At 42.5% G+C, this 26,977-nt stretch overlaps 5 protein-coding genes across 7 annotated transcripts; 1 reads left to right on the top strand and 4 right to left on the bottom strand.

Moving 5' to 3' along the window:
* Positions 1–365: 365 nt before the first annotated feature.
* Positions 366–7,516, top strand: mipepb (mitochondrial intermediate peptidase b). The gene is made up of 19 exons (XM_062485933.1): positions 366–660; positions 876–1,049; positions 1,151–1,239; positions 1,340–1,426; positions 1,550–1,613; positions 1,807–1,989; positions 2,197–2,353; positions 2,497–2,545; positions 2,633–2,693; positions 2,790–2,842; positions 3,088–3,241; positions 3,389–3,466; positions 3,604–3,808; positions 3,999–4,108; positions 4,554–4,628; positions 4,743–4,859; positions 5,353–5,474; positions 5,992–6,065; positions 7,154–7,516. The coding sequence occupies exons 1-19, from the start codon at positions 523–525 to the stop codon at positions 7,243–7,245; spliced, it is 2,082 nt and encodes a 693-aa protein (XP_062341917.1). The 5' UTR covers positions 366–522; the 3' UTR covers positions 7,246–7,516.
* Positions 7,517–7,535: 19 nt separating this feature from the next.
* On the bottom strand, positions 7,536–12,101 carry LOC134039829 (tumor necrosis factor receptor superfamily member 19-like). Of its 2 annotated transcripts, none has more exons than XM_062485932.1 (9): positions 11,905–12,101; positions 11,697–11,793; positions 11,432–11,542; positions 10,531–10,709; positions 10,319–10,404; positions 9,133–9,294; positions 8,904–9,029; positions 8,657–8,750; positions 7,536–8,560 (listed from the first exon to the last, which is right to left on the bottom strand). In XM_062485932.1, the coding sequence occupies exons 2-9, from the start codon at positions 11,763–11,765 to the stop codon at positions 8,467–8,469; spliced, it is 921 nt and encodes a 306-aa protein (XP_062341916.1). In that variant the 5' UTR covers positions 11,766–11,793; positions 11,905–12,101; the 3' UTR covers positions 7,536–8,466. The 2 variants fall into 2 exon arrangements, with proteins under 2 accessions (XP_062341916.1, XP_062341915.1); XM_062485931.1 differs by having other exon boundaries at positions 11,962–12,084.
* A 256-nt stretch (positions 12,102–12,357) lies between these two features.
* On the bottom strand, positions 12,358–17,637 carry LOC134039775 (gamma-sarcoglycan-like). The gene is made up of 8 exons (XM_062485828.1): positions 16,557–17,637; positions 15,666–15,863; positions 15,138–15,239; positions 14,911–15,001; positions 14,066–14,185; positions 13,891–13,963; positions 12,800–12,923; positions 12,358–12,659 (listed from the first exon to the last, which is right to left on the bottom strand). Exons 2-8 carry the CDS (start codon positions 15,858–15,860, stop codon positions 12,480–12,482), a joined length of 885 nt encoding a protein of 294 aa, XP_062341812.1. The 5' UTR covers positions 15,861–15,863; positions 16,557–17,637; the 3' UTR covers positions 12,358–12,479.
* A 140-nt stretch (positions 17,638–17,777) lies between these two features.
* Positions 17,778–19,633, bottom strand: rps25 (ribosomal protein S25). Its single transcript, XM_062485830.1, has 5 exons — positions 19,534–19,633; positions 19,107–19,196; positions 18,769–18,952; positions 18,575–18,673; positions 17,778–17,832 (listed from the first exon to the last, which is right to left on the bottom strand). Exons 1-4 carry the CDS (start codon positions 19,534–19,536, stop codon positions 18,576–18,578), a joined length of 375 nt encoding a protein of 124 aa, XP_062341814.1. The 5' UTR covers positions 19,537–19,633; the 3' UTR covers positions 17,778–17,832; position 18,575.
* A 150-nt stretch (positions 19,634–19,783) lies between these two features.
* On the bottom strand, positions 19,784–24,437 carry slc37a4b (solute carrier family 37 member 4b). 2 transcript variants are annotated; one of them, XM_062485759.1, is made up of 10 exons: positions 24,422–24,437; positions 24,161–24,331; positions 23,811–24,043; positions 22,270–22,516; positions 21,974–22,129; positions 21,794–21,879; positions 21,549–21,662; positions 21,362–21,427; positions 21,101–21,239; positions 19,784–20,996 (listed from the first exon to the last, which is right to left on the bottom strand). In XM_062485759.1, the coding sequence occupies exons 2-10, from the start codon at positions 24,306–24,308 to the stop codon at positions 20,830–20,832; spliced, it is 1,356 nt and encodes a 451-aa protein (XP_062341743.1). In that variant the 5' UTR covers positions 24,309–24,331; positions 24,422–24,437; the 3' UTR covers positions 19,784–20,829. The 2 variants fall into 2 exon arrangements, with proteins under 2 accessions (XP_062341743.1, XP_062341742.1); XM_062485758.1 differs by having other exon boundaries at positions 24,161–24,432.
* Between the last annotated feature and the right edge of the window lie 2,540 nt (positions 24,438–26,977).

Here is a 26,977-nt window from a genome sequence, read left to right as displayed (position 1 = left end):
CCGTTGCAGCTGTAAAGTGAGCCTATATTTGTAAGCTTTTGTACTTTTCGTCATATGTTGGGGGCATTCCCGAGACAGCCTACGTCATATAAGTAAAAGAATGGCCGCAGTTTCGTTGCTTGTGTACAAACTCATTGTATGTTTTTGTGACTAAAATAAAATAAACTGGTTTATGTTTTTATTTTATTTTAGGACTATGTTATATATTTTTTATCGTGACACTCAGCCGTATTGTCTTTAATGTTGTTAGCCAGGTTGAACTTCCGAAAGTACTGACTGGAACAAAATAATACCTTTATGTGGATGTAAACACGACTCAATGACCTGCGTTAGCCAACCTTTAGTGTAGAAATGAATGGGGCCATACCTTCTCAGCATAACTAGTTATCTAAGGGAACAACAGCACCAAGCTCAAGCGTGCATAATATTTGCACTGCATAGGCTATGCATAGCCTACAATGTTAGATCTTACCCATGAGAACCCAATGAGAGCCTGGGTCATCACAATTTGATATTTGAAAAATGTTGGTTTGTCAAAGCCTAGTTAGTATTCTGAGGAATAACACAAGGACATTATCACGACATGTCACAACGTGGTCCCCGGTCGGAGCTGCTTTCAATGCACAGCAGAGGAGATCCGAAGTGTCTCAGAAAAACGTGGTACGTTCTCTCTCAAGACAGAGTCGGAGTTTCAAAAAGCTGACCAGCAACATGTTCCAGGCAACAATGCTCTAGCCCACATACACGTCGACCTGGGTTTCCCCATTTGTCGAGTAGGCTACATCCCTCATTAGGTCGGACGAGTTATCATATATATATATAAAGTTATCATTGACCTTTATAATTTAATTTCGGCATGCATTTCCTTTGCTCAGGGATTGTTTGGTATACCAGAGTTGAGCACCCCTGAAGGTTTCCAGGTGGCCCAGCAGCGAGCGTTCAAAGAAACGGAGAAACTGGTTGACAGAGCCTGCCGCTGCCCAACAGGTGCACTTACAGTGGAGTCCTTTGACCAGTTGTCAGACAGCTTGTGCAAAGTAGCAGACTTGGTAAACGCAACATTCGACATTCTCAAAAAGTACCACTTTTACCAATACATAACCTCCGTTCAGACAAGTATAGTGTAACCTGCTGTTTTTACTCCTTGCAGGCAGATTTTGTCAAAGTTGGCCACCCAGATCCTGCTTTTCGCGAAGCTGCTGAAAAAGCATGCTTAAACATTGGTACAGTAGTAGAAAAGTATGAGCCTGCCCTGCCCAGTCCAGTAGCCAAATTAGACTGATTACAAGCAAGTTTTGCAAGTGTTTGTCATGATGTTTAATGTCTCCTCTCATGATAGGTTGAACACAAATGTTGAGCTGTGTAGAAGTCTCAAGAACCTATTGGATAACAACAAGGTTCTGGAGTCCTTGGATCCAGATACAAGGTGTGTAGGCCTACTGTGTGTTACTAACTTGTCTTCATTGTAAGACCTGTCTTGGGCAGAAATGGGTAAAAACATATTAAAAGGAAAATCTAAAATTGTATTTTGTCTTCTGATACTTTTCAGACGAGTTGCAGAACTGTTCATGTTTGATTTTGAGATTAGTGGAATTCACCTGGATGAATCAAAGGTTTGTAACAATCTGTCACGACAGTGCACAGTATATTGTAATATACCATCTCAATAGCTCATCATACATGGATATGCAGTGGAATTCCTCTGAATATCAATGCTCTGCTAAACAGTTACTAACTCACCGAAGCTCATTTTGTTGCAGAACCTGAACATTACCTCCCATTGTTTTTTGTGGCTTTTTTTAACAGAGAAGGAAGGCTGTCAGTCTCAACGTCAATCTCCTGGATCTAAACAATGAGTTTCTGAATGGCTGTAATCTGCCCAACAGGGTAGAGAAGAGGGTTCTTCCAGAGCACATCCGACACTGTTTCTCCATAGATGGCAACTGCATCCAGATAGGAGGATTCCATGCAGACTCTCCAGATGAACTGGCATGTGTCTCTGCATTGGGTTCCCATCCATTTAGCTGTTGTTGGTGCTAGGTTTGCATGTGGCAAATAATTGAAATTGCATCCAGTTATGCTTAATGGCCCATTAACTCACTGCAAACTTGGTGTTTAAGATCTTCATCCTCCACTTGTTAGTAGTTAGCAAATTTTGTCCGAAGTTGCTATCTTTGTGCGTGTTCTTTTTCATAGGTCCGGGAAGCTGCATATAAGATCTTTCTGTACCCCAACCCCAGTCTGATGCTTTGCCTGGATGAGCTGCTAGCTTGTAGGGATGAGCTTGCCAAGCTAGTGGGTTATGAGTCATTTGCACATAGGGCCTTGAAGGGAACCATGGCTAAGAACCCAGGTAAATGGACCTCTGGACATGTTTGTGAAGGTTCTGTCACTTGTAAAGGATGGAGATGGAAGTCAACACCAAGTGGAGATGTGTATAAAATGTTGGATATCTCTATGCTGATGAGTATTTTCCATTTTGTGTTTCGTTTTCAGAGACTGTAATGAAATTCCTTGAATTGCTGACAGACAAACTCTCAGACAGGTATGTTATTGTGTCACCAAGAAGCAGTGACACAATCTCACTGAAAACCTGCACTCTCATGTGACATGTTCAATTTTTCTGCCACAGAACTGCCAAAGATTTCAGTATGATGAGGCAGGTGAAGGTCAAAATGAACACCAGAAGTACGGTGAGTCTTCATCCCGTGTAAACAGCTTTCAAAGTAATGTCTTAGAAGATGTTGGACAACCAGGTTATTACAGTTTCTAAATATGCTTTTTCCCAGGAGCTAATGCCATGGGACCACCCCTACTTCAGTTGTGCTGTGCGAGCAGAAAGGTAAACAAGCAGTGATGTGTTGTTCTGTTGTTTAGTTCGTTTAGTTTGTTTGTCTGAGGTGAAAGGCAGTTCGTCAGAAAACTGGAGAGTATGTTGGAACCACCTGTCTTCGAACTCTAGAGGGGGCTGCGTTGCTTTAAGTCTCCACTATGTTGTTAGGACTCCTTAGCAACCCTCTATCAACCCGTGTTACCAAATATTTGCTGACGTAGCATGACCTGGTGTAACGCCTAATGTCATTGCAGGTATGATATCGAGCCCAGTCAGTATAGTCCCTACTTTTCATTGGGGGCCTGTATGGAGGGTCTTAACGGCCTGTTCAGCCAGCTGCTGGGGGTGTCCTTCCAGACACAGCAGCCCATGACTGGGGAGGTGTGGAGCGAGGACGTCCGCAAGCTGGTGAGACCACACGTCCATCGAACAGCAACTCACTCACTACCACTCCCTGCCCAGTCCGGAAAAATATGCTTAGATGGACAGCAGACTCATGTCTACCCCACGACCAGTCCTCCACAGTGGTTTCATCCCATTATCCAAACCCTACAGGCGGTGGTTCACCAGACAGAGGGAATTCTGGGATACATCTACTGTGACTTCTTCAGGAGGTCTGACAAACCAAACCAGGTAAGAGACAGGCTCCTGTCTAAAGGTTCTACAGGTGCAGGAAAGTTACCCTTAAAAACATGCTTGGGACTGAGAGAGTGAGATCTGTCTCCCTCTCTCACTCCACATCTCCCCCTGTCCCGGTGTTGCCCCCCCAGGACTGCCACTTCACCATTCGCGGGGGGCGGTTGATGGAGGACGGGCAGTACCAGCTCCCCGTGGTGGTGCTGATGCTGAGCCTGCCCCCTCCCACTCGCAGCACCCCCACCCTGCTCACCCCGGGCATGATGGAGAACCTGTTCCATGAGATGGGCCACGCGATGCACTCCATGCTGGGACGCACACGCTACCAGCATGTCACAGGTCCGGACTTTGTCATATGACCTTGGAAGCTTGCACAATCATCGGTTTACCAGAAATATTGGACGTTTTCATAGATCTTTTCTTACGGGAAATCATTGGATTTTTGAGGGGGGTTATGTATGTGGCTTTGGTTATTAATGTAACAATGAGCTACATTAATACCATCTGCTTCACCCACTTCTTCCTCCAGGGACTAGATGCTCCACTGACTTTGCGGAGGTTCCCTCCATCCTCATGGAGTACTTTGCCACAGACTATCGTGTTGTGAATCAGTTTGCTCGCCACTATCAGACTGGACAGGTGAGACACACACACACACGGTCATAGGTATAGGAATACAGGGACAGGTATAGCTTGGTGGTAGAGATTTACCTGCAGTTCAAGAGGTTGTAGGTTTGAATCCCCCTCCATACGTCCCTTTGAATGAATGCGTCCGCTAAATGTATACATTGTTATTATTATATGTTAGCTCGAGTTAGCTCACATTGTGATATCTGTTGGTGTGTCTACTGAATGTGTGTACTGTATGTGTGTTGGTTAGTGCTGGGGCTAATTTATCCTAGTAGACTCACTTACAAACATATGTCCTTAGTTGTTCTGGGCTCTGCTGTCTATCTCTGTGTCTCAACAGCATCCACCTCAGCCCCCACCCCACCCCACCAAGCCATCTGGTGGAGTGGAGTGTTCAAAAAGACTTTACTACATGCTAATGACAACATTTCATGTTTCGTGCCATCTCTTCCAGCCACTGTCTAAAAGCATGGTGTCTCGCCTCTGTGATTCAAAGAGAATCTGTGGAGCTGCAGACACTCAACTTCAGGTAACTACATAATACAGTTATTATGTCAAGTAGACACACTAGCTAGCTACCAACTACAGCAAATGTGATGATAAACGTTCTGAGGTGAGGCAGAAACATGTGTGGTTTTTGTAGGTTTTCTATGCAGCTTTGGATCAGGTGTACCATGGAAAACCCCAAAACAGGTCTACAACAGACCTCTTAAAAGAGGTGCAGAAGAAATTCTACGGACTTCCATATGTTCCAAACACTGTAAGTTGATAACACTGTATGTACAGCAAATACTCGTAACACTTCTACTGATGAAGGCCTCTTGTGTTGTCCAAGCTAGGGGGACAGAATTACAGTGACTGGCAGGAGCCTCAAGGAGACTATCTTGTGACTGTTGTTGCTCTTTCTTGTCTTAAGATCTAAAACCATTCCACTGCCCTGCTGTGAGACATCATGTCCACAGATGAACTGATCAAAAATGTTGGTCCCTTGACATTATTTAAACCTCAACTGACCAAATAGTCCTGATGGACTAAATTATCTTGTTCATCACAGTCCATGAGCTGGATGGAATACTATAGCTCCCACAAAGGTATACTTTAGAAAATAGCTAATATTTTCCTAGTAGAAGTAGAGAGAGCAGACTGGATAAACCAAACATTAAAAAAAAACTTACGTCAAAAAGTAATGATATATTAGACCATGTTGCTGTATGTACCAGTGTCGTGTTTTTCGATACCTTTTTTCCCTGCAGGCCTGGCAACTGAGATTCAGCCACCTGATTGGCTACGGGGCTAAGTACTACTCCTACCTCATGTCCAGAGCTGTGGCCTCCATGGTGTGGAGGCAGTGCTTCAGCAAGGACCCCTTCAACCGGTAAGACAGGGTGACATGATTAAATACTAATGTTCCAGTGTTTGTCTGTCTTACTGGGCATACAATAAATATTTTTGGGGGGTTGTCAGGTTGATTTTGGTCACGTGTTCCCTGATTTAGACATAACACTTTCAGCACTTGTAGTCTGAAATCACACCAACGATCTGTCCTGACAGGAACAGGAGAACTGTGCATTAGAGGAATGCAAAATCACCTTAGATATCCCTGTGACTCCTTGGATTGCACATCAGAGGATTACGGTTTTAGATATCCAGGATTGTTTTGCCTGGGGTGTTATGTCTGCCCCAGCATTGTGCTTTTGGTTTTGCTTTTGGTTCTTTTGCGGGAGCTTGACGTGTGAGGTTCCTGTCACTGGCAGTGAAAGCTTAAGCCCGAGTTTCAGCCAAACCACTCTGTCGAGGACGTGCGTATGTCAGTACGGGAGCTGACAGAGAGTGCAGGAGCCTTTTATCAACAAGCCTAGCCTCTGGTTCACACCTTGTCTTTGTGCCTGAAGGGAAATGGGAGAGCGCTACCGCCGGGAGATGTTGGCTCATGGAGGCAGTAAGGAGCCCCTGCTGATGGTGCAAGGTAACACACTCACACTCTCCTCCCTCGGCCACTTTGCTCCCTCCTTGCGCAATCTGTCGATGACACAGGGCATGTAGAGTCAAGTTTCTTTTTGTTGTATCCTTTATATTTTCAAAGTCAGCAGAGCTTGGCTGACGCAACCAAATCTGTCGGACGCACAGCCCGGGTAAACTTGCCTTACTTGTGAAGGGGTTGTATTTTCACAATGACCCTGATGCACAATATTTATTTTGCCAGTGCATTAAGATGAGGCCCAGGCATTGATTGCTTCATGATTACAGGGTTTTGATGGCAGTTGTTTTGCCCTTGATGGGTAATTACATTTACATTTAGTCATTTAACAGACGCTTTTATCCAGAGCGACTTACAGTAAGTACAGGGACATTCTCCCCGAGGCAAGTAGGGTGAAGTGCCTTGCCCAAGGACACAACGTCATTTGGCACGGCCGGGAATCAAACTGGCAACCTTCAGATTACTAGCCCGCTTCCCTCACCGCTCAGCCACCTGACTCCCCATAATAACATGTAATAGCTGTATCACTGCTGTAATAGTGGTAATCACTACCTCCATATGCCCCCGCCCGCCCCCTGTATTCAGTGTTGGTACTGAGTGACATAAATTACATTTCATAATTATGAAAGGGTAAGACAAGTTGCCAAACCCACTCTTAAATTCAGTCAGTTGAAGCTTTTGCAGTCAATCCTGTATTTAATACAGTAATTCTCCATCTGTGTCTCAAAGTGGGAGTGAGATGGAGATTCAGCTGTACTTTTGTTCAGAATGGCACATATTACCAGTACTTGCCAGCACTATTTTACTGAAAGCACAAGGGGATTTGGCAACACACTCAGATTAAAGTGTCCAATCTAAGTGGGAAGTCTGACCAATTACAACCACTCTAGTAAGACCTGTTGAACTCCTTTCATGACTTGTCCATCAAAGGTAGACATTTGTTCAGGAAAAAGTGTGTTTGAATCAAGAATAATAGACAGCTTTTCAGAGTAGCTTTGTTCGTAGAAATACTTAGTAGTACTTTTACATAATCTCCTTCTCCCATCTCTCCCTTTCTGTCTTGGGCTACCTTATAGGCATGTTGCAAAGGACTCCTACCGTGGAGGAATTGGTAGATGCTTTAGTAGCAGACCTGGATACAACTGAAACCTTCACCGATTTGTCATGACGTGATTAGACATGCTTTTTTTTTTACTGAACTATGTCCTCTTTTACCTCATTACACAGATTAACCCATTAGTGCACTTATCCTGTGTGGACATTTGAAGAGTTGTGAGACTGAATACTTAAGAGTGCTTGCTATGACTGTTTTTAACCTTTGACCTCATCTGTAAGTGACACTTCTATCAAGTATTCAGATACATCCTCAGGAGTGCAGATAACACATTGACATACAGTGGCTCATAGTTAGGCCTGAATAAAATATATTGACTACAAAAGTTTGTTTTTAAAGTACGATTTATTATGCATGGAGTGAGAATGAGGAAATTAGTTCATATAATTTAGTGTGAATGCAGTTCTATGTGAAGTTCCTATCCACCAGGATATGAATACAATGGATTGAAATAAAACAGATTTTACGTGAAATGTAAGAAACTCCAGCTTCATTGACTGCGTTTACAACAATTGGAAACCGAAAACCCTATCAAGGCGGACAGAAGTAGAATGGGGGCATGTGGAGTGGTGGTTCCCAGACTGGCTGTCACCCTGCCAGTGTTTTGACATGGAGGATAAGGAGGCATCTGTGTTGTGTTTGAGGGATCCTGGAGGGATGACAGGTAATCAAGACTCACTGGAGCGGAGATGAGAGGAAGCGGTCTGACTGCACCGGCCTCAAAGGGCTTCACTCCACTGGGATAGAATCAAGCTTCACTCCAATCATTTATTCACTGAATGCAAAAGTTCATTATTGAAAACAGCCTCACAAGTGGGCCTGCATGAGAGGGGAAATAATGCCAGGATAATGCTAGAATTGGGGGGAAAAGAAGATATACATGCGTCTGTGACATTAACATTATTGCAGAATCTTAACCTTATCATAACCAATAAATTACAATAGTCAAAGATGACAGTTAAATGACTTATTGAAATGTTTTAATCAAATTATATGTACAGATTACTGTGAGTGCAACGATATTTGCCGAAGTATTTATGTTTCCTGGTGACATTTGGTCTGCTCTCAAGGTAGACAAGGATCTTCAACGTTACCCTTTTAATCAAATAATTCCTCTCTGCCCATTATAAATCCCCAGATTTCCAATATTGTAAGATCAAATCTACTAGTGTGTATCCTCTAGCACCTGACCTCACTAGCTGACGAACCATCCTCTAGTCTCTTATCTCCTCTGTGGGAATGTCTTCAGGCTCCTCCTGGGAATGGTGGTTCTCCTCACACAGTAGTGTTCTCCTGTAGTTCCATCTGTACCTCCTTGCCAGCGAATCTCTGACATCCAGAGAATGTCTCACTCCCTGGATTGGAGAAGCTTGAGACAAGAGGATGAGGTGAGGGCAAGACAGAGGGTGCATCTATCAAACTTAACATTTGACATGAAACACACTGAAGACAGGTGACCTCTTACCTGTCGTCATAGCTGATCTGAGAACAGCAGAGACAGTAGCTACTGATATGACCCACACTGCAAGGCTCATCACAACATGGACAGTGCAACACTCCTTAACGAGACAGGAAAATAAGCACACAAAAGAATACTACCATGTTAATGTGGTTTTGAACTTGAATCAATGAGAATATTGAATCAAGGAAACTTGACAGTGTTGCCTATTGATGGAGGAGGAAGTGTTGCCTAGAACAGAGAGTTATCCTACTGGAGGTATGGCCCCAGACATGGTAACAGTTGCAGCTGTTCTGTTGGTAAGAGTCTGGCAGGTGCTGGACCTGGATATGTTCCAAGCAGGAGAACTCTGCATCACAGTGTCCTTCCTGGCAGGGCTCTGAAGAAGAAGAAAATATGTACATGCAAAAACAAATGTTTCACTTAATCATCCTCGCACCATCTGGTTGGCTGGTGAAGAATGAGGGAGGGGCCTGAAGTACCATGAGGTTTCCTTTCCAGGTGTCTCTTGCAGTAGGTGGCACAGAGCAGCAGCAGTGCCAGGAGGACCGAGGCCAGGGCGCTGCAGATGACCGCAGCCAGAGCGTTGTCATGGGGGCTGGACACCGCAGATGACAGGGGGACCAGGTTCACTCTGCTGGTGCCTGTGTATGCAGACACACACACACACACGGATGATGATTCAAAAGTATTATTTCTCTAAATAAATCTCCTCAGGTGCAATATGAGGCACCACACTCCACCCACTATCAAAGTATATACTGTATATGTATAGATATACAGTATAGTCGATCCCACAGGAAGTGAGTGTAGGTTCAGTTTGTGGATGAAAGACAAGCACAGGTAATTGTACATTAATCAACACGTGAACTGAAATGCTGTGTCCCTTATGAACCATCTTGACAGTACAAAATGTAATTTTGTTCTGTGCTTCTGTGGAGACACATTAGGTAAGTCGTTCTCAAGACTTTCCTACATTTCCACTATGAATCAAATTCTGTCCAGGTATGTAGGGAGACGCAGTGAGACTACAGTTGGAAGGCCCCTCAGCTCTGGGATATAACAACCTATTTGTTTCATAAGAATTTCACATTTCAACTGCAGGAGTGCAGCGGGGCAAAGTAACCAAATGTCTACAGACTTCATATCAATAATGACTGCATTCATGATAGGAATCTCTCTTTTAACATAATTAATCCTATAAAAGTTATTGTTTACTGTGATGATATACTAAGGTTATGAAATAATGCCCGCATGAGTCCCCTCTGAAAATAATACTTTAACTATTGATTGTTTTGATGCAGTAAGGTGAAAATACTAATAAGTCTAATTATTTTATTTTAACACTAAGAATATCTATAGAAACTGGCACATTACACTAACTTGCTAGATCTGAGAAATGTGTATGTTTTCCCATGTCCAATTATTGTGACTGCCAAGATACACAGAGGTTCAATTGCCAGCCAGTTCACACTCCATTACCAAACAGTCACTGAGTTTAGCATGAAGAATAAAGAATGTGAGCATATACAAATATGGTATACATATATATGTCACCAAAAATAACTTAAAGATGGTTTCATACACCTTTGTACAATGTCAACTGAGTGTGGTGAGTATAGTCAAAGACAGAACATATGAGATGACGGATCCAAACACAGGACTCACATTGAGGCTCATTAGCAGGGGGAGGGTCTCCACAAGGTACACACTCCATGTCCTGAAACCCACTCAACCTGGTTCTCCTATAGAACCTGGAGAATATGAGGAAAATACCAGCGCAGTCTGTGTGACGTGCGAGTACAAAAACATCTAGGATAACACTGGCACATATCAACCCTCTACTGCGAGGACTGAGTTGATTGCTGGCTGCCTCTCACCCAGACAGACAGTCACCACACACAGCATTGATGGTGGCGGTGCAGTTGGATGTCTGGAGGCGACTCGCACGGCCACATGCCAGGCAGGGTTTGCATTTCTGGACGCCAGAGTCGTCCTTAAAGCGCCCAGGTCTGCAGGGCACACAGCGGGCACCGTCTCCGAAGCCAAAGCCACATTCCTGGGGGGATTAACACAGAGGACCCAACAGTTGAGGATGTTCTACAGGGTGGGGGGTTAGGAGGGCAACAACAAGAAACTCAGGGTCCTTTGTTTGACAGGGACGGAAAGAAAACGAAATAAAAGATACAAAACGGAGGTGCTACTAATGTTGCCTCTACCTGTGACTTGCGTTCTATCTAGCATCAAACCACATTGTTCCTCTCTCATACACGCGGGATACCTTCGGATAAAATGTTGAGTGAGCGATCAAAGAATAAATCAGCTGCTCAAAAAATATGCAGGGCAGTTTTGACTTTTACAAGGTATAAACATTTTTCTGAATGAGCCACTAATTTCAACTTGTTGAAGTTGAAAGCAGGGTATAACGATCCCTTTCAGTGCTATCTTTACACTATAAAAACCTGTTTGGGGGTCTGAGACAGCCCCTATAACTGTTTGCAGGAGCTAGTCATCTGTGACAGATCTGACTAAATCTATGAGAGAAACACAGAAAAATTATTCTTTTGGAGAAGTCTACAGTGGTACCCTAGACCTTCCTCTGCTGGGCTAAATCGTCTAGGATAGGGTTGGCAGTTGATATCTGTTTAATCTTCTGAAGAATATCTAAGAGTTTACCAACTGACATTGATGGACAACAGAAATAATATGAAGTGTCACGGTTTGAAAATTGTTGTTCAATAAGCCTTCACAAATACTTCAGCAATGTCATGAAGTAATTACCGTGGATAACTCCTGTCCTGAGTCACATTGTATGCAGGGTAGACAGTTTCTAGCTGTTGTTCTGTACTCGTGCTCCTTGCATTGTCTGGCCTCCTCTATTGCATCAAGATCCTGACCACAAGCAGAAAAACACTAAAGTAGCATTCACACAAAGGTGCAGTCCAGTTATTAAAACACACAGCGTCTTTAGGATATGGTTTGTAGTGACAGTGAGTGTGTTTGTTGGTATCTAAATGTGTACACGTTGATTTTGAAGAGCACTTACCATAAAGCAGTACCACAATATTGTCAGTTCCAGTAAACGGGCTCGATGGTTCCAAGGTTTCAAGTCCATGTGTCTAATGAGTTCTGAGAACGTTCCACTGTGCAGAGACGAAACCAAATAAGAGTTGCGATAACACTTTAATCGGACACAGATACGCACCAGGTTTACCGAAAAACGTTACTGAAAAATGAAATGTGTATCGTTTTACCTTTAATATTAAAATATAAAGTTAATTAAAATGTTAATATAACTGCCTTTAACCTACACGTAGTCCATATACAAAAATCTAATGGTCCATCTCTACGGAGCACCTACTACGCATATCTAACCCTTTTCACGTGCCAACTTTGAATACAATTCAGTAAATGCGCAACCACTATGTGGTGATATTCTCTGACGACTTGTCTAGCACAGCACTACCTCAACCTTCCAAATTATACGAAGTAGGCCAACTATTTTGCTCACAAGAGACTCGAATGATCACCAGCAAAACATCTTGATAGAAACCCTCAGTGAACGAATACGTTTCGGAATATTGTCTTCAAAAATATCCAATCAAACGATTTTTGGTGCATGTGAAATTCACATGCAAGTAGTAAAACACAAAAAAAGTAGATAACCCAATTCACTTACAATTATTTATTTATTTTGTGGGGGGGGGGGGGGGGGGAGAAATCTCTTTATTAAAATATGTCCATCCTTTTTTCCATTTATGGCAACTTACATCTCATGAATTTCATCTTCATGCCACAGTGATACAGGCCTGTTGTCCACAGTGTTGCTTTAACACTTCCCACTGTAGTCATGGCAGGTGGAAGTGAGTCCAGCCTCAGAGGTGTACAGCCTCCCATCCGGACAAACACACACTTCATACAGCGGCTGCTCCTCATCCTGTCCTGTTCCCTCTGCCTGCCCACTCAAAGGCAGCCTCGGCAGTCGTACCCACTCAGCATCCAGAACCAACTGATGGAAACAGGGAGAAGAGGTCGCTCACTATCAGTAGGCCAACTTATTCTATATGTCGTTAGTGAAAATAACATTGATTCTGGGTTGGATTGTATCGATCGAACGTTTTGCAGTGCTACATTGAAACCTCTGCGTACCACTCCGTCCGTGGACAGTAGGGAGATGTCTGTGTTGGACAGGGCTTTGGTGCTACCCGACTCAGCATTGATGTGGACACCCTTAGGTGCGTCCATGTAGAGGGAGCGGGTGGGGGCTTCTAGACTGGACCATACAGACGGTGGTGGAGGTGGGGGTGGGAGGAGGAGGGATAATAGTGACATCGATGATGCAAAACTCACAGCTATACAAAAATATAACGAAATAAATAATGATCAGTGCTGTGTAGTGAAGTGTCAGGACAAACTATCTGAATCCACACAAATACCTGTTGATGGCAGCAAAGATATACATTACATTAAGTAAACATTTTGTTTCCTCTACATGGCCTCTAGCGATTAGAATTTGGAACATGGTTGAATGACATTCCCTCTGTGTGCACTCACAGGGCTTTTTCACCTCTCGATATGAGCCAATGACATGGATATTTATGCCTGGCACCTCCATGCTGTTGCTATGAGACCTCCGCCTCCATCTAAATTAAGAAAACAGCTTAACATCTCTTTGAGGGTTTATCTAAATTAAATATGTAAATTGGATTCTTTCTCATCAGTATTGGGGATATTTTACTTTGTCACTACAGCCAGCGTTTACCTAACTCCTGGCTTGCGTCCGCCTACCTGCATAGCCTGCCCACGACAACAGAGCAGTTTGTTTTGTAATAGAATTAGGTAGACACACAACGTGTGCTATGGAAGAGTGAGCATGGTTAATTGTGAGGGCCACACTGCAAGAACAACAAGCTGGAGGAGGAGATAACATGCAGTCTGGGAAACACAGGGGCTCAGGTCAGGTGACCGTGCGTGTGTGGACTGCTGATCCTGCATGATGGCTCCGTTTATATTCTGGACACAAGGCTCACAGAAACTGTGCTTCCGCTCTGTGAATACTGCTGTGAATATGAAATGGCCATCGATTTTTGATTGGGACAGTAAATGCTCCGCGTACGGAACATTGAGAATTACTCAAATCACAGTATGACATGTTAATCTAACCGCTCACTAATGAAATATGGTCTGCACCCTCATCAAATGCTCGATAAGGAACTGGGTCGTAACATTTCCTTGTTTACCTGAGGTGTTTGGAACCTTCAGCCCTGACTAGTGGTGTCTCAATGGAGTGATCACACTCAGCACCATCTTCACCTGCATAATACAGATAAGAATATTCATATTTACCAGATTTTCTTGGCAGACTTTGTAAGATATAAAACAAGTCCTGCATGGCTGACACTGTGGTGATAGTACCTGTGACTGTTAGCTTCCCTACTCCAACTACGCAATGTTCTGGCCCGGCAGAAAACAGACTAGTCCCAGTGTTAGACATCACCTCAAAGCGTTTGCCTGTGATGTCTATGGACTGTGGACCTGGAAGAAGAAAAAACAGTAGAAATGCATAACTTTTCAGACCCTTTAGATATCCAGCTGTGTATCTAGGGGACACACACACAGTGATCATTTGGATGTGATTGCAAAAACCTACTAACTTAGTTATGGGGTTGTAATTCAACCACACAGAACATTATGCTGAAGAAGCCAAAGGCTGCACTAGGATGGTTTCCATTGCGTTTACTAATTAGGGAACAACACATTTAATTTCATTCAGACTCGAGAGGTGCACAAGGGGCAGTTGCAGACATTTAAAGAGCAATGACCAGGAATATATTAAACTTGGAGATAATTAATGTTAACATCTGCTCCCACCGTCATTATTGTATGACAGTGTGAGACCTGAAAGATGTGTAGACCTTACACACACCCATTTTCTCTGTCTCTCTAACACACACACACAAAACGGAGGGAAACATTTGCATGAAATGCAATAGAATTGTTGAGTTATAGCCTGAGAAAATATTTGATCCAGGGATTTCACAGGTCTGATTTGAATACATTAAACCCATCCATTTAGATTTGTCCAGAAAGGTCCATTGTCTTATTGACGCATCAGTCTTTCCCATGAATCTAAATGGATCAGTCCCACGGGTCTAAATTGAATAAATCTATCAAAACATATAATCAAAAACGGTTTCAAACATTTGATTCTTTCGAATGTTATTCTCATTCTCATCCGGTCCTACCAAGAAGAATCTCACCCAGAGTTAGGCTGCTTGACACGCCTCCTCTTCTATTAATGGACTTTATTGAGACATTGTGAGTCTCGGAGTGGACGAGAAGAGATGTCTCCTAAAAATTGGCATACCGAGTCAGAGCTACATCCCGCTCCACAGTAGACACATGCAGTCATTCAGAATCAAATCAAGCTATTCCAACACAATCAATGAGTCAAGACAATCATGCAAAATATTATACTTCAACATACCTGTTTTGAGCCAATCTCTTGAGCAAAGAGGGGGAAGAGAAACTCAGACACTCCATCAAGCCTCACCCTGCCTGCCCTTATCCTCAGTTGTCCCATTCCCTCCTGCAAATGGGCCAAATAAACATGTTTATCTTCCATACAAAACCCCACGAGTCATTTTCTATTCTTGTGTTGAGCTGATGCTCTTTCAGACAATGTCTCTTCACAATCTTTGAAAAGTTTTCTGTGATTGAGACTTTCGATTATACAGAGGTATCCTCTTTATTTATTCAGTGTCTCTTTATAGATAAAAGCATCGCTGAATGCATGATGGAAGAAAAGAATCCTTCAACCCTACCCAAGAAAGCTCATCAAGGTAGTCAAGCAAGGTTTTCAACATTTAGTTTAGACATTGTGGGGTCATGTTTAGTTCAAGTTCATCTCCTTTTCCCATACATAAAATCACAGAATTGGTGGAAGGACTGTGTAGCAAGTCCAATTTAAAAAAAAAAATGTTTACAAGGGATGAAGAACCAATCACACACTCACAGTATTGAGGCAGGTGACCCTGAGGATCCAGACAGTCAAAGCAAAGTTGATGACCAGTATGGAGAGCAGTAGTATCACCAGCAGGTAGAGGCTGCGCTTCCTCCATCCATAGATCCCCAGTCTATAGACATACTGCTCCTCTGTGCCCTCCCCATCGGCACCCCCTGCTGGCGAGGCAGATTGTGCCTGGACCATCAGCTAATGGATGGATATTACGGACACCGCTGTTATACATCACAAGTGTTCCTTGCCTGAATAGTTGAATTCAGCAATCAACTATGCATCCCAATCCCAAGTAAAGTGGGAAGTCTTGTGAGATTAATCTTTCATTTGGTCCAGGGTTCGAATTACGGGAGGGGTTGGACCCCCCCAAAAGAGGTCAAAACAACAGGTCATTGTATAATTCACACATTTGGTCTGAGGCTGAAAATACGATTTATTTTTTGTGTGTAGCCTACTCCCAGTTCAGGGTACAAAATCGTCAGGCAATGATGAGACAGTGATGGGATGATACCAAAACGAAAGATTTCAAGTAGAAATTATAATGAAACATCCTGATGTACAGCTGAACTCCTATGAAGTTTTAATTATTAAGGTATGTTCCTTTGTGAATCTTGCCAACCATTCATATTTAAAACGTATAATGAATTCCAACTTGCCGTTTGTTGGCAGGCTGACTGACAATTCGAGGAAAACATGCAGTTTTTAAGATAATTTTTGAGATTTCAAAAGCAATCATTGTGGGGGGGGATTCCACAAAGGCTGTCTAATTATCAAATTAACTTTGTCTCCCACCCGAAAATATACAATATACACAATTAATAGGCTAATACATATAAATTAAGATTTCACAAATGTTCGCAGTTGTCATAGTTGAGGAGTGTCTCTTACCTAAGTCTTAGGACTCTTTCCTTCAGTATCTTGTGATGCCGATTCCTCAGACCCGAGGCATTTGACATCAAGATGCAATGAATCGGCACAGGCTTGGAATCTTTCCTTTTTTGAGGATGTTCTCTCTCTCCCTCCCTCACGAGCTACATCCCAGATCTGCCTACCCATTCTCTCCTTTTCAGCAAGACTTATCTATGCAAAGGCATCAATTGAAAAACTCCTTGTCGAAAACTTTTTTGCAGAGTGGTAGAAAAATCAGCGGTCAGGAAAAGGCTAAATGATCGACAAGACGTTCTAAAACAGCAACTCGTAATCGTTTATAGGACAACCCATCAATTAGGTCTGAGTATGTTCTTAGATACAATTATAGCCTAATGGTATTAATAAGGGCTGGTATTTGAATGCCTACAGCCGAGCCATGTTGCATATCCCTTTTCAATACATAAGAATATAATGCATAACAAATTAGCCTGAGCACAGCCGTTCTAGCCCATTATAACAAGGTGTTAATCTAGCTACAATTCGCCAAATTACATACTAAAATACTTAAATTTAACTTATTTGAAATCCACTGTCATGTTGTCCTGGCTCACTCCCTGTGACACATCAGAACATTATAATTTCTATTTTTACTGAACAGTAATGAAATCACAATTACGATCGTTGTAAAGCTTCCCTCTCAGCTTCCTCTGAATAATTGACGGACATTATTTGTCCATTTGCAGCTTATTCTAATTGTAAAGCTCTTATCAAGACAGTATGCCACTCCAGGGAGGAGCGATGTCACGAATGGACAGGTCAATTTGTTTTTTAGACGTTTCACAGAGGACACAGTAACTAAAGACGTTACATTAATTTGAGGCGATTTGGGCAGTTCTACACACTAGTTTTGACTCAATCTAGGTTACACACATTCTACTATAGGCTATTTCTTAATGTCATGGTTTATCCAATTTGAAGTTACATACATGCAACATTGTTAGTTTCCATGGGCTGCACATTGGGTACATAATACTTGTTGAAATACCCGACCACAGCTACTTACAATATCAAAAGCTACTGTTTACATTAGTTTGTGTGATTATATCCACCATAGAAAATACAGTATATACACATTTATAAACTTCAAGCCTAATGGCTAATGTTTCCTTGGTTCGTTTATCTAATTAAACAGCACAGTCACTATGCACAAGATCTAAAAAACAAAATTAAAAGACCATATACAAGTGATTTACTTGTTTATTTTACAAATAACTTTTTTCCAACAAGCAGGGACCTGGAAGACAAGAGAAAACTAAATCAGTATCAGAATCAAACATTGACGTGCTTGTTGGATGTCTGATAGGTCATTTCAATTGATCAGTTCAAACTACAGGACTGAAGCCAACTGGACGTGTAAAGGATATGTTCTATAGAGCTAGTAGGCCAAATATCCCCGTGAGAATTTAAGGCAGGGGTGGGCAATCCTGGTCCTCAGGGGCCACTGTCCTACATGTTTTAGATGTTTCCCTGCCTGTGTTTCCCCTAGGTTTACAGCTTAGGGGGGGGGCACGACATGCCGTTGTGTAAATAAGATAAATAACATAAGGCCATTTAGTTTGTTTAATAAAAGAGCAAGCTATAGACCTGTTTCATAGGAAACCTAACCTTAAAATGACTTATTTTGTGATTGGGCACTATAATTTTATATATATATATATATATATATATATATATATATAAAATGTTTTATGTTTTATTATTAACTTGACCTTCCAGGGGGGGGCGGCCCCCTAATATAATGGTAGGGGAAACACTGCCTGCTCCAGCACGTTTCAAATGAATGGGTTGTTATCAAGCTCTGTGGAAGCCGGGTAATGACCATTCATCTGAATCAGGTGTGCTGGAGCAGGGAAACATCTAAAACATGCAGGACAGCAGCTCTCGAGGACATGCAGGACAGTGGCCCCTGATGACCAGGATTGCCCACACCTAAATTAAGGGGTCCAATAGCTCAGCATTGCCAAGTAGGGGTTCACCTTATGCCGCCTTCTCCTCTGGTGCACCCTCCTCTGTGCCCTTGGTGTTACGTGTGTAGATCACCTGCGCTCTGTGCTTGGACACGAGCTTGATCATACCTGTTAGTGGAAGGATGCAATCAAGAAATGCATATCAACTTGTGTGCATTTAAAGTTTAACTGACTGTTTACATACAGGACAATTAGAACTTTACCTTTAGAAAGCAGTTCCTGGAGGGCTGCCCTCGCTAGAGAGCCTCTGATCTTTAGCCTCTCAGAAACAACAGCAGGTGTGATGAGTTTGTAGTTGGGCACTTCTTTGTACAGCTTTTCGTAAGTGGCCTTGTCGAAGAGGACCAGGTTGTTGAGCTTGTCCCTCACCTTTCCTTTGGACCACTTCTACTCGGGACAGATAATGTATATGAAAATTGAAGTGCTGGGAAACAAACTTGGCACATTTGAGTATGATCTTGGAGTGAGTAAATAAATTAACGATATAAAAAAATAGTACATTGCCAACTTCATCGTTGCCTTGCTAGCTAACGGTAGCTACCTTCTTCTTGGCTTTGCCTCCAGACTTGTTAGCGGGGTCCTTGTCCTTCTTAGCCTTCCCCGAATCCTTCTTCTTATCAGTCTTGGGAGGCTGCAAGAAACATCTCGTAGTTTCTGATCAAATGCACTGGAAATATTGCTCACTAGCTAAGTACAATGCTGATCAACCCGGTGGTGGCTTGGTCTGTACACATGCATAGTCCGCCGCTGTGGGAGCTAGTCAAGTACGACGCTAACAGCTAAGCTAGCAGGCCGCACCACATCTAAAAATCTGACTGCATAAATATGATCATTTCCACGTTTAAACATGTTGTACGTATTAATTCTTTAAAAACGTGTATTCAAACATCATGTAACACAATCCCGTTGGCTATTTACTGCATTTATGTGGCAAAACGGGATCAATTCACTGTAGCACGCGTTCTTACCATGTTGAGGCCGCACGAGCTGGTTCAGAGAGAACTTCCTGAAGCGCACGCTCCGCTTATGGCAAATGTGTCGTATCCGGTATAGCTTCCATGTGATTCTGGGAACTTGAGTTTCTCGTTCGTATTATATATTTTTTTACTGTGCAGTATTATATTGTCCGATATAATGTTGTTCGTAGGATGTCTTAGCGTCTATAACAATTATCCGTGGGTTTCATAGTCATAATAAAATAATACTACCATACTGATAGACCAGAGTTTGTATTTATTCCAGTACATTAAAACATACCCGAATTGTAATGCATAGTGAGAATATGATTATTTCCCTCAAACTAGCAAATTATTGGAGATGGTGTCAAATTAACACAAGATAAAAATATGAAGATTTAAGACTCCAGTTCATGTCAAAATGTTCTAACAACAATGACAATCAGAAACAGAAGGGTATTAGGTAACAAACAATACAGAATGTTTTCCTTCATATCAGTACACATTTTTTAAACTAAGATGTTGAATTCGTTTTGATTAAACTAAATAGACCACATAACAATGTCATATTAGTACAATCTAATAGTGCTCTTTTAAGAAAATACCTAAAAATTTGATGTGCATAGTTACTGAGAACATGTAACACAGTGGCATTTCCTTGGTCTACTGTACAGGCTTGATTGAGCCAACCCATTGATGAGACACTGAATAACTCCAAGACAATTGGCCTCCACTGAAGGCAAACTATGCGATGACTAGCACATATTTACAGTGTACTTATATTTCAGCTAGTTCATCATCTGTAATGTCTCTTGATAAACACACAGTAATAAAAATTACTTGTAAAAGACAAATGACAGCTGAAATTATAAACATTCACAAGGATCCTTCAATAAGCGGGAGAACAGAAGGTCCTTCTCAAGCACCACTAGAGGAAATAATATAATAAAATATAACCTTTGTCCGTGCCAGCTAACATACTTTACTTTCTATTTACAAACAAAAACATTGCCTTGTGGCTTTTTAATAAAACTGTGTGGTGTTCAATGTGGAGACTTCAAACTTTAGTTTTCATGTGTATCAAAAGTGATTCAAAAGTGGAACATTTTGAACATCTACAAAGTTAACATTCTTACTCAAGTGACTTCTAGAGATTAAAACATTTACAATCGTGTCTTGAGATGAGATCACATTGACAGTGTTGTGCCTTGAAGAGCAAGAAGCGTTTTATACGGTATACAAGTATACAGCCCCACTAGGCTGACCATCTCATAACATTGTATTTTACTGTCTCCGGTGACTTGGCAATCAGTCAATTTTCTCGGGTATCCGGCCCATTTTGGTTCGCATGTTGCGCAGGAAGAAGAAGCTGACAGTCATCAGGCCACAGGCCACCTCAGCCACCCAGAACGCCATGTCCCAGCTGTGGTGTTTAGCAATGGTGCTGAATGGGAGTCCGGCCAGGAAAGCCCCAACTATGATCAACAGAATTGCATCTGTTACTGAGTGTCATTATGCTAATGCTAAAGTTCACTAAGTATGTGCTTTAGACATGTAGGACGCCAAGCTAGAGACTCACCATTGGCCATGAGTGCTACAATGGCATGGGATGTCCCGCAGTAGTTTGATGGAGCACTCTCATTGGCTATAACACCAAACAAAGCTATTGGTCCATAGCAAGAGAATCCAAACATGGCACCCAAAGAGAGGATCCAGATCTAGATATGAGAGTAGGATAAAGTCAGTGTGCTTTCTTCAAGATGTTTTCCCCTGACACCGGTCAGGATTAGAAACGTCAGTGTATACACTAAATGCACATCTAATACATTTAATCAAGTACCTCTTTCTCTGACAGGCCAATGAGCACAGATATAGGATGGAGTACCTGGGCCCAAATAGGAGCTTCCTGTATGAACAAAAACACACACTTAAATGAAGATAATAATTAAACATTTTAGTCAAAGTAAGCCTCAATTTCTCACTGTAAACTACTGACAAATATTTCAAATGAGTTTGACCTGTGTTACCTCAGGATCCTCTGTTGTGATTGTGACCCTGAACAGGTACATAGAGACAAACATGCCAGCCATCATGGACAGCAACAGGGCATGGCGAGGGTTTCCATGGGTACTCAAACCTTTCTGTGACGCATGATAGGGACAGCCCGGAAAGTCATTAGACAGCATTAAGGAGACATGTTTTAAGGAAAATTAGCACATTTTAATAGAGAGAGAAAAAAAAGATTCAATGTGTGCTTTGTGTGATGGCTTACTTTAGCTACAGCCCTGTCAGACAGTAGACCGGCTGCAAGACTGCCCACGAGACCTCCCATCTCAAGGGCACTCATGTAGGAGCTGCCTGTGGAACACATTTTGTCATGAGCATTGAATCACAAGGATAGGCTACACTTGGACTTTCCCCAAGAAAGTTTTATTCAGTTCAACTCTCTTACTCATGAGGGCAGTCTGGCCCTTCTCCTGGATGAGGAAGAGCTGACCCCAGTCGGTGGCAGCCGTCTTCACCCCAAACACCACCAGATAGCCCAGGGACAGAACCCACAAGTATGGAGAGAGCAGGAACTCTCTCAGGGTGCTCTCACTGTTGACCGCTACAGGGGAGAAAATAAAGACCTGGGTGTATCTTCATACAGAGACACTACCAATGACTTTCCTGGAGTATGCTCACTGGTCGACATGTTATAACACACAAGCTAACATGAGGAGTCTACAGGCTCCACGTTCTCCTTACCTCCCTTGCCCCCCTTCTTGGCAGCAGCCTCGACACTGGGCAGACCCACATCTTTGGGCTCATTCTTAACAAACACCAAGCAGATGAATGAGAAGGAAGCACAGAAGGTGCCAGACATGGCCAGAATGGCCCTCCAGTCATAGTACTGCAGCAGGACTGTTGCAAGGAGAGGCCCCAGGCCCCCCGCCAGGTTCATGCTGCAGGACAACACCGCCCACCACGTCCCAAACTGGGAAGGCTCAAACCACTGAGGACAAATGGAAACACAGCGAGAGGACACATGTTACCATTTAATGAACTTTTATGTTATTACACAGTCTAGCTGATCATGTTAGGATGCAGGGTACGTGTGAGATGGGATGTGATCCTGCCATAATGAGTGAGATGAGATTAAACAGAGTACTCTGGCCAGAAGACACGACTGAAGAGGATTTCAAGATCGGAACACTCTCTCTCCTTTCCATCATCATGATCAATAAGAAAGTCTAAAATGCACTCCCTTGATGGAATGCCTACATATTATGCATAGATCAGGTTTTCTACACTAATTCCCCACTATCCCCCACTCTTAATCCTGCATGGAGGTTGATTTAACACATTGATCCTAATTGATGAAAACAAATCACTTTCATTGCATCTCACCAGCATTTCCTGTACTGTGTTGAAACAGTCGCACGTCATTGTTCCTATTCTGTCATACAAATATACACCTTTGTGTGTCAGGGGCCTCTATAAATACCATTACTTGCAATCCAATCCCTCTCTCTTGCTCCATGACACACAGTGAATGCCAAAGCCTATTTTCTCTCCTATCTTTAAACACTTGCACTTTGACGTCCGCTTCTCAGGGACTGCAGCTGTCTCAGCGTGCACTGTGGCACAAAGGTTTGCACGGAATAGTTGTAAGTCGGAAGCCATGTATTCAGCCACTTGTTTCATTTTGAGCAATTCGCAATAGAAGGAGTTATTTCCTACTCTCTGGGTTATCTATTCTTCAAACCCAGACAACCCCTATATTTCAGTCATTTGGAATATGTTTTTGTGGGAAAGACAAATGGACAGTCCAACATGTGGACCAGTGTTTCTAAATATTTAAGTCTTGGAAAAACACTGACCGTTTTATTCCATATTGAAAAACATATAATGTAGGCAGCTAGAGCGGTCTAGAACTGACCATGGTAAACAGCTCAAGTTCTCTTGACCAAAAGGTCAAGGACAGGGGTCAAAATTCCTGACCATGCTGGTACGGTCCCAAATGGTAAATGACAGGTGCATTCTCCCGTTATTGGAAAAGGCTCAGGCACATAGCATAGCATAAACCTGTGGATCGTAGGGGCCTGTTACACAAGGGGCCAGTGCTGGGGCCATGCATTACCTTAAGAGGTGTCAATGTCTTCTCAGAATGTTCATGTGCATATTTCTAAACCTAAACTGGCACTGAATGCTTTCTTTATGAGTGCCGGTGGAGGTTTCTTTATCACACGTAGCCCACACACTCCAGAACCTAGGGTTTCCATGTTTCCAGAGTGCAGCAATGTTACCTTGCGCAGCACCTTCCCACATGGAGGCCAGCCCAGGCCCTGGCCTAGACCATTGATGAACCACAGCACAGAAAACATGGCCACAGTAGAGGACCAGGAGAAAGCCACGTTGATAACTCCCACCACAAAGAGTCCAATGGAGAAGAGCCAGCGAGCACTGATCTGGTCTGACAGCACACCACTGATGAACTTGCTGATGGCATAAGCCATGGTTTGGCTACTTGCAATCATGCCTAAAGAAACAGGAGTGAAAGTATACGGTTCAACAGGACACCAATACTGAAGAGATGGAGGTCAATATAAATCCTTGACTTAGGTAAACACGTTTGGTAACATATCAGTGCTCTTACCCAGGTCATCCTTGTCCAGTTCGATCTCCTCCATCACTGAGGGCATGACGAAGGAAAAGGTCTTCCTGTTTAAGTAGTACAATGAGTAGCCAATGAACATAGAGAAGAAGATGACCGTGCGGTAGTATCCATAACCTGTGGCCCCCATATTTCCAGATGTAGAGGTAGTATCTGGGGTAAAAAAAAAAAAAAAAAAAACTAAACAAAAAGTTTGTAGAAAACGTCCTTTCCTGGTTTTGGCTCCAATTCTTATTCAATTACTTTCTGAAATATTTCGGTGCTTGGGACCTGTTCACTCAAGAGTGATGCTCCATTAACAGGAGGAATGGCTCAATGCAGACTTTTCTCTGAGTAGAGAAACATAAAAAAATTGTAGGATAACTGTTACAGAGTCTGAGGTTAAGGCATGAGGTGGACAGCTGATTGGAGCGCTTTGTCAGTCAAACAGAAATGTGCTGATGTTTCCTTTCTGCTTCTCGTTTAGGGTTGGTATTCTCCACTGTGGATGTTATTGGGGTTGGTAGAGTGCATTCTCTGCACAGACCAGTTCTTCATAGGTAGGCAGCAGGTGGAGATCCTCTGAAACAGAGAACAGAAGGTGAACCCTTACACCAAAGCCTAGATAATCAAACAAAACAATAAGGGTGTAATGGGCATTTATTAGGCCTGCCATATGTCTCATTGAAAGTAAAATTCTTACTGGTCTTCTATTAGATTTTAGTTTAAAAACAAAGACACAATTCAATTCATTTTATTGACCTCAAAGGGAAATTCAAGACCAATTACCTTCGTTTTAACATTTACAAACAGCCCAGCAAACTAATTATATAATCACAGAACAATGATATAGATAATACCATTGATTTGGTCTTCTGTATTACATCAATGGATTTGTCACTCTTCATAGAATATGAAGGAGCAGATCAACTGAGTGGCTCTTTAATTGGCCAGTCTATCTGTTGGTATAGCCTTTCAGTCGACCTTTTAAATTGGAAACCCATGGAGAAACTTCAAGCTTGACCACCAAGGCAAACGGCAAATCCCTGAAAGAATTTCTACAGCTACAATCTATTAAACGGAAACTTTACGTAATCCATGTTTAATCAACTGCAGCCTATTTCGCGATAATGTGGAATAATCATCAGCATCACATGTTATAAATACGATAAACATGAATACAAAATGAATACAGTATTCCAAAACAATAGGTATTTTCTCTTAAAACCAATTAATAACAAGATTCTGCTTGATATTAAACTGACACTGTAAATACTTAAATCACGCATCTCCATCTGTTACAGCTGGTAAAGTCACTGCAGGCCTATGGAACTACAATTTTGCATCTTCAATCCGGAAGCAACATCGTTCACTGCATCCTACATAATTTCTCCAATCACACCCGGAATTGATTAAATTAGGTACATTTTTGGTAAAGTGTTAAATTATCGTTAAAGTGTATCAAAACATTGGATACGTGGCTGATACCTTGTGAGTCGGACCCCAAATCCCTCTGTGTCCAGACAACGGCAACAGGAACTCCTGCTTTCTTCTGCACCTGGATTGGTCCGTTGAAATGCCATTCGCTTAGTCCGTGGCAAGAAGGCGTTCCTCACGCAGCTTTGATATAGAAATGTGAGCTACGTAATGTACAGATCGTTCATTCCCCATCTGTGCACACTGTCCAGCTTCTGTTTCGAAGATCGGAAGCCTGCCCAAAGACCATTTGAGTTTAAGAAGGATGAGGTTACATAGCTTACGTAAACTCATTTAATGAGTAGGCCTACATTTTCGTAAGGAAGGAGGTTGTCCAGGCTGCATGGCCACGTTCCAACATTGTGTCTGACTGTGAAACGTGTGATTCAGTCTGCTGCCATTGTAGCAATTGATGCATAGTTTGAATATTTGCCAGCAGATGGCGTTAGAGGAACACAACTCGAACTTTACCTAGGCCGAGTTACAAACATGCAAATTGATGAATTCCCAGGCTTTAGTTTAGTTAATTAACTTGATGTTGCTAGCATGAGCTATTCAAAGACAATTAAGTAGGAAATGTATCTCTTATAACAAATAGCATTCCGTTCCATCAAAACACGAACATGACAATAATAGAGGCATGGACGCTGTGATGCTGTGAGACATCCTGCAGCTGCCTCAGCTCTGTCTCTTCACTGCACTGCAGATGGGAAGCCCAGAGCACAGACCAGATGGCAACGGGTCGGCAGGGACATGCTCAACATGAGTGGATCTCTCCACATCCCTACTTGTAAAACAGAGCAATCAAACCGTACGTGAGAGGGCGTTGGATAACAAAATCATGTTAGGAATATTATGAAGTGTTGCGAAAGGATCCATTATTCTTATCTTCAGGACAGACACGAGAACGACAACATTCTGATAATGGTACGGTGTTCTTGTTTTGTTTCTTTCAACAATTTTCCACTTGTTTGATTTCACAGTGAATGTTATTAGTTTCAGGTTTACATTTGTGTGGTTGGGCTCACAACAGTGTATGGTTTTTAACCCATTTATGTACTAAAGTTCAGACTACGAAAACTACCTTGTCAACTCCTCTCCATCAAGAACCACAGAAACAACATGGAACTCTGAGGTTTGGGCTCAGTCGGTTGATTACTGTACTGTCAAGCATGAATTCCATAGACATTTCTGTGGTCAAGTAGTCTTCTTCTTCTTCATGACAGAAGAAGAATATGTACAGGGCAGTGCTGCCAAAAGCAGCCAGACAAGCCTTGGCAGGAGCAGCAGAGAGAGAAGCCAGGCCTGCCAGTCAGCACTCCGCGAGAGAGCACATCCACAGCA

Source organism: Osmerus eperlanus, chromosome 19 (assembly GCF_963692335.1).
Source record: "Osmerus eperlanus chromosome 19, fOsmEpe2.1, whole genome shotgun sequence".
NCBI classification, from domain to species: Eukaryota; Metazoa; Chordata; class Actinopteri; order Osmeriformes; family Osmeridae; genus Osmerus; species Osmerus eperlanus.
This window is presented reverse-complemented; position numbering and strand designations above follow the sequence as displayed.